This window comes from Schistocerca serialis, chromosome 3 (genome assembly GCF_023864345.2).
Source record: "Schistocerca serialis cubense isolate TAMUIC-IGC-003099 chromosome 3, iqSchSeri2.2, whole genome shotgun sequence".
Lineage (NCBI taxonomy): Eukaryota > Metazoa > Arthropoda > Insecta > Orthoptera > Acrididae > Schistocerca > Schistocerca serialis.
Genome location: NC_064640.1, coordinates 706,867,105 through 706,873,476, shown reverse-complemented (window position 1 = coordinate 706,873,476; position 6,372 = coordinate 706,867,105). Strand labels below are relative to the sequence as shown.

General features: G+C 45.2%; 1 protein-coding gene across 1 annotated transcript; it reads right to left on the bottom strand.

The window, feature by feature from the left end:
* Positions 1-610: 610 nt before the first annotated feature.
* On the bottom strand, positions 611-5,061 carry LOC126469565 (inhibitor of growth protein 5-like). The gene is made up of 3 exons (XM_050096685.1): positions 4,939-5,061; positions 3,929-4,007; positions 611-3,841 (listed from the first exon to the last, which is right to left on the bottom strand). The coding sequence occupies exons 2-3, from the start codon at positions 3,949-3,951 to the stop codon at positions 2,908-2,910; spliced, it is 957 nt and encodes a 318-aa protein (XP_049952642.1). The 5' UTR covers positions 3,952-4,007; positions 4,939-5,061; the 3' UTR covers positions 611-2,907.
* Positions 5,062-6,372: the final 1,311 nt, after the last annotated feature.

The following is a 6,372-nucleotide window of genomic DNA, read 5'->3' as shown; positions in this document are numbered from 1 at the left end:
ATCGTCAGCATACGGTTGACTAAGTGTTTGCCGTTAAAATCACTGTTAGACACAATACGTGTTGAACACAAGAATGTTATTAACCTCTTCTTGTACCATATACTCAGTCCTCCAAAAAGTTACACGTACCTTATATTTTTAAGTCATGAGAGATGATTTTTGCTTCTGAGTGGCCACCTGCATGATTGTGATTGTGCTCTAGCCCGAAATCTTCAATGTGGTGATAAGCTGTTCTGTAGCGTGGGCTGATATAGATCAGGATCGAATGTGACAACATGTCTGTGTGTTGGCGACGCCAACGAATGTGAGTACGAAGTAATGGTTGTCATGACGACTGACCTGTAGTGTGACTCGACGTCTACATTCGTTTCGTACTTAACGCACTTTTGCTTCAAAATAGCAAAAACTACAAGGCAGATTCAGGAAAAATATACAATAGACAAATTATTTGCAATCGGTGGAATATGGAATGATTTCAACATACAAAAATGTTTAATACTGTCTAATGAGCAAGTTTTTAATAGCTGTTCTCCAAATCGCTTGCAAAGAAATACATTGACATGTAGTTGCTGGTATTTTAAAATGACCACAGATTTATCAGAAACGTCTTTTATTGAAAAACTAGTGCAAAAGAAATTACAAAATAAATGCTCCAACATCTTTTACAAATGCGCATTTGGATATTAAGATTTTATTTCTAAACTACATACGAAATTAAAAGTAAATAATACCACTACAGTTGACCAACGCAATTACTTAAAATATCCATCAGCACAGCTGCGGCAGCAGCCTTCAATCATTTCCTTCATGTCACCTCCAAATAAAGCTATGAAACTAAATCTACAGTTAAGAATTTCTTTGGGTAAAACTGGAGCAAAGACATTTATCTTTGGTATAGATGTACATCCATTACTTTTGATTTTAGTTTTGACTCATTCTTAACAATTAACATGCAAAAGATCTTTTAATACACATTTATGCCACATCTAACAACCCACAATAATACATTTATATCATTTAAAACATCAATATCTTCTTCTGTTTCCTTAGTTTCAAGAAGAACCTTAATTTAATGTATATATTTTATATATGTAACAGTAAATGCAACGAAATCTGTATAGAAACTAATCCGTCTTCTGTAGCTCAAGAAACTGTTGATCGCTATGAGGAATTTATTGACACACTGAGAACCATCAGCACCGAGGTGGAATAGGTCCTACTTAAATGGTACATCTCGAGTAATTCAGAAGAGCAACAGTACCAAATCGTGTAAACAAATACTCAATACATTTAGTATAAACACTTTCAGTAGCAAATCGTCACAAATGATAATTAGCTTCGATTACTTAATGACGATCATAATATCTAAAAATGTGACAATTTGCAACCGACACTGTTTATATTAAATATTTTGAAACTTTTACGTTTGCGGCATCTCTCATCCATTATCAAAACAAAATGCAGTATGTTTAGTATAATTGATGCAAACCGATGCCTAGAAACGGACAGTCGACACATCTGTTTTTAATACATCGCCTAAAATTCCACAGCTGATATTTAAAACGATTATATTTGTGAAATTATCAGTGGAGAAATGAAATTAATACTTTTTTTGCAAACTACTCACATGCAGAAGCGAATGAAGCTCACGTAATTGAGATTGTTCGCCAGCAGAATAGAATGTGTTCAACAACCATTTTTGAAGTGTAAAATAACACTTATCAATGAAGAAACAGCGCAGCTCAATTACAGTAGTAAACTAGCACAACACCACAGTACACGACATCAAACACTTAAAGCGTGACAATTAGTTACCATTTAGTTCAGATTCAAACTATCGTCAGAAGAGATGGGTTGCATGCTTGCGGGAGTCGAAAGAAACAGTCTGCACAGAGAAACAGGACACCTACGAATATGTGCCAAAAATATAACACGAAGTAACTGAAAAATGGTAACAAAGTTACAAAATATGAACACGAGGTCATATTTCACAGTGAATTTCGGGTTATAAAACCTGAAAAAAAAATTCGTATGTTCTAGCATCTAGCTACGGCGATGACAGATCTTCCGTAGGCGATCTGCCGTGACCATCGATGCGGAACAGTTTTATCTGTGACAAAAGCGGTAGTTGTGAAAAATAGGTTAAAATTTTGAATGTTCAAGGGGACAATGAGTTTTCCATTACTGTGTTGGCGAAGAGCGCGACACGGCGAAAACCCTACATGATTGTGCAGTGCACGAGGACACTGAATGCTCTCTATTAGCTTTGTAATTAGCTCGCGCGCAATATTTTGTGTCATAGTTGGCGTTGTTACCCTCGACTATGGATGGTGAACGTATATATTAAACGAATTCTCATATCTAATGAGTAAATAGGGACAAAACAAACAGGACAATGGAGTGAAGAATACTGGCAGCTGGCCAGTACATTTTTTTCGAAAACAGGCGGGCTGATATGCTACGCACAAGTTTGGGCGGAGATGAAAGGGAAATATGAATGTGATAAAACATTAAAACAGCATGCGTGCTGTTCATGATCGGACATAAAATACGTGGATGGCAAAAGTCGGAATTTACCTTTAGTTGTCGCGCGGCTGATGATTTTGCAGCACTTTGTTCTGTGTAGCGCTCTCGAGCAACGATGGAAATATCTTCGAGTTCACAACACACAAATAACGTAAAAGAAGGGTTAAGCTGCAATGGAACAAACATAAAGAGTCACTTTCCTCAGATAAGGATAAATAGGGGTAAAACACACAGGGCAATCGAAAGAAGAAAACAGACGTCCGGCCAGTGCATTTTTTGGGAAACGTGTGGCGTGATGTGGTACGCACAGCAACTGCGGGTGGATCGTGCGGGGTACACAGGAGCCGAGGAAGGAGTGGTTGGGAGCATTGTGGGTTTGCTTTACTTCTTCTTGCGATCTGCGTTGCACTTGGGACAGAACCACTTGCCCTTGGGCTTGGTGACGAGACCGACGCACGCGAAGTGGAACCACTCGATGGGACAATCCGGATTGTCGCAGCCGATCATCTCGCCGTAGGACACCTGGTGGCACAGACAGTAGGTGGGCTCGTTGGGGTCGACGGGCATGTCGAGCACGTCGGAGGGGTGCGCGATGGCGGCGAGGCTGGGCAACATGCCGCCCACGCCCCCCACGCCGACGGGCACGTCGATGCACTCGACGAGCGAGGAGCCGCCCAAGCCGCTGCACGACGGGCCGGCGCCGCTGCCCGACGCGCTCGACCCGTGCCCAGAGCCGCCCAGCCCGAGGCTGCCCTTCTTGTGCTTCTTGCGGGATCCCTTGGAAGCGACACTCGCCTCCTCCTCGGACGAGCCGTTGCCCGCGCGCTTCTTGCGCTCCTTGTCCTTCAGCTTCTTGCGGCCCTTCTTGCCCGCGTACGCTTCCTCCTGCTGCTGTTGCTGCTGCTGCTGCAGTTGCTGCTGCTGGCTGCGCGAGGTGCTCAGCGCCTTGTCCTGGATCTCGGCCTCGAAGCGGGCCAGGTCGGCGTCCAGCCGGCGGATGTGCTTGTCCACCAGCTCGTACGTCTGGATGGCGAGCTGCACCTTGTCGTCTCCGTACTCCTTGGCCTTGTTGAACAGGTGCTGGATGGTGTTCATCTGCTCCTTGCGCTTGTGCGGCGGCAGCGTCTTGAGCTGGCGCAGGTACTCGCTGGCCATGCGGTCGATGTTGCGCATGAGGCCCTGGGCGCGCGCGTCCAGGTCGCGCATCAGCGTGAAGTTGCGCTGCAGCTCTATGGGCAGGTGCTCCAGGCTGTCCAGGTAGTGCTCCAGGTACAGCGCGCACGTCATGGTCGCCGTCTGCATCAGGCCCGCGTCCCTGTGAACCGAGACAAGTCACGCTACAGTCATCTGCCTGCCTACTCCGCTCGCTGCTATAGCACGCGCCGTCGCAACGCGATAGTACCTCGAGATCTGTCTCCAATCCATTTTGTGCTCTGTGACGAAGCCTCTACGATCTGGTTCTCTCGCAGTACTGCGAAATCCTGCAAATACAAACTGGTATTACTCCCTGAACCATTACAATGCTTCTACGACACATAAACAAACAAATATAGGCGTTCTAGGCCTGGTGCCGTGAGTACCATCACATTCTAAAATATGTTATATGAAAACCCTCCTTTTGGTAAAGATGTTATCAACCTGAAGGTTGGTTTGAACACCACAGTGCTTAACTAAACATAATCCTATTACTGGTGGTTGTAGTTATAGCATGACCTGCAGATCAACATGGATTCCGAGACACTGTGCAACCCGAGATTTTTCACATAAACAAATATAGCCTGAAGGGGGTTCAAAAATGGTTCAAATGGCTCTGAGCAGTATGCAACTTAACTTCTGAGGTCATCAGTCGCCTAGAACTTCGAACTAATTAAACATAACTAAAATAAGGACATCACACACATCCATGCCCGACGTAGGACTCGAACCTGCGCCCGTAGCGGTCTCGCGGTTCCAAACTGTAGCGCCTAGAACCGCGCGGCCACTCCGGCCGGCGCCTAAAGGGGGAAAATTATTAATTGACAGATAAAAATCTTGCGATTTTCTGGGGATCGAGCCCGAAACCTTTGAATCCGTAAGTAAACATTACCACTGAGCTACAGAGCTCCTTTTACAGTCGGTTAATTTTCCATATGTCACCATCAACACGCCTTGGAGTACTCAAACAGCTAACTCAATCGCGCAGACAACGCCACCAAGAACGACTCCAGAATGTCGGCTTAACAGAAGTAAAATGATTATTCTTCGCAGCCTAATATCGACAAATAACTGTATATAGACAACAGACCGGAAGAAAATAGCAAAATAATTGTCTACGCATTTCTTTGAACACCCTCGTCAGAAGGTAGCGACATTGTCCGTAAATTAGGAAGTGAGTACGAGAGGGAACTCGCCGGGGAGCGAGTGGTGGTTTACCTGCGTGAACAGGAGATGCGCCGCGTAGGCTGTGCCGGAACGCACTGGCGTCGGCGGGTGGGAAGGCTACGCCGTCAGCTGACCAGGCAGCGCTCGCGCTCGCCTCCTATTGATCGCGCAGCTGCGCCTGCGGAGCCGGCCGACTGCTCCCGAAGCGGCGCGCCCTGTACCACGTGACCCCTGCACGGAGCCCAGCTCCCGTCATTCATTTGCACCGGGAACAGGACCGCGCCTGCGCACTCGCTCTCTCCCGCGCGGGAACATCCGTCACTGATTGCTCCCTTAATTGATGCAGCTGGGAATTTTATTTCGCGCAGTTGCATTTGAGCGCTCGAGTTAAAGAATGGGCCACTGCCGGATTCAAACTTTTGACAAAACCGAACTTACGTACTTTCTTGGTGTACTGCAAACAGTACAAAGGGCACACTTGAAAATACCGTTTTATTGCATTTGTTGTAATATAATTAACATTAAAAAATTACGCTTACGATGATATTTATCTTTCAATGGTTGCTTTGGCAGAACAAATTATTAACTCGATGAAAGAAATGTTTAGCTAATACAGAGATTGTTGATAATATTGAGCGACTTCACTATTTCTGGTTTATTTTCACATGTACATTTAAAAAACAAAATGAATTTCAAGACCTGAAATTGAAATATGTAATCTTTCCATAGACATAATTCGGTCACAACATTACTGATGTTGAACAGAGTTAGAATACTGCAACCCAATACTTCGTGACAGTTGCGTAACTATCCTGGGGCAGCCTGGGCAATTCCCCGGGGGCCCGTAGGGAGGAGCGTCCTGATGCCCAGCAGAAAGAAAGAAAAAAGTCATGTGGAAAAAAATAGAAAAAATGACTTTCATTAATGTACGTTCAGAAATGTTCATGTCAGTAATTAACAGCTGTTTTCTGTAACTAGTTCTCTAAATGCGAGTGAAATGAATTTCGTTCCTTTCAGACTGTGGCAGTAGTTCACTGACAGTTGACACTGCCGGCCGTAGTGGCCGATCGGTTCTAGGCGCTTCAGTCCGGAACCGCGCGACGGCTACGGTTGCAGGTTCGAATCCTGCCTCGGGCATGGATGTGCGTGATGTCTTTAGATTAGTTAGGTTTAAGTAGTTCTAAGTTCTAGGGGACTGATGACCTCAGGGGCTCAGAGCCATTTGAACTTAACACAAAAATGGTTCAAATGGCTCTGAGCACTCTGGGACTCAACTGCTGAGGTCATTAGTCCCCTGGAACTTAGAACTAGTTAAACCTAACTAACCTAAGGACAGCACAAACATCCATGCCCGAGGAAGGATTCGAACCTGCGACCGTAGCGGTCTTGCGGTTCCAGACTGCAGTGCCTTTAACCGCACGGCCACTTCGGCCGGCTGAACTTAACACAACTTCCGCTACTGCACTACCTACTGATGAATAAACC

Bases quoted from the DNA above. Each gene is read 5' to 3' on its own strand.
- LOC126469565 (XM_050096685.1), bottom strand. From the start codon at position 3,951: ATGGATTGGAGACAGATCTCGAG. The intron at 3,842-3,928 runs GTACTATCGCGT...CTCGGTTCACAG, and splicing joins GATTGGAGACAGATCTCGAG to GGACGCGGGCCTGATGCAGA.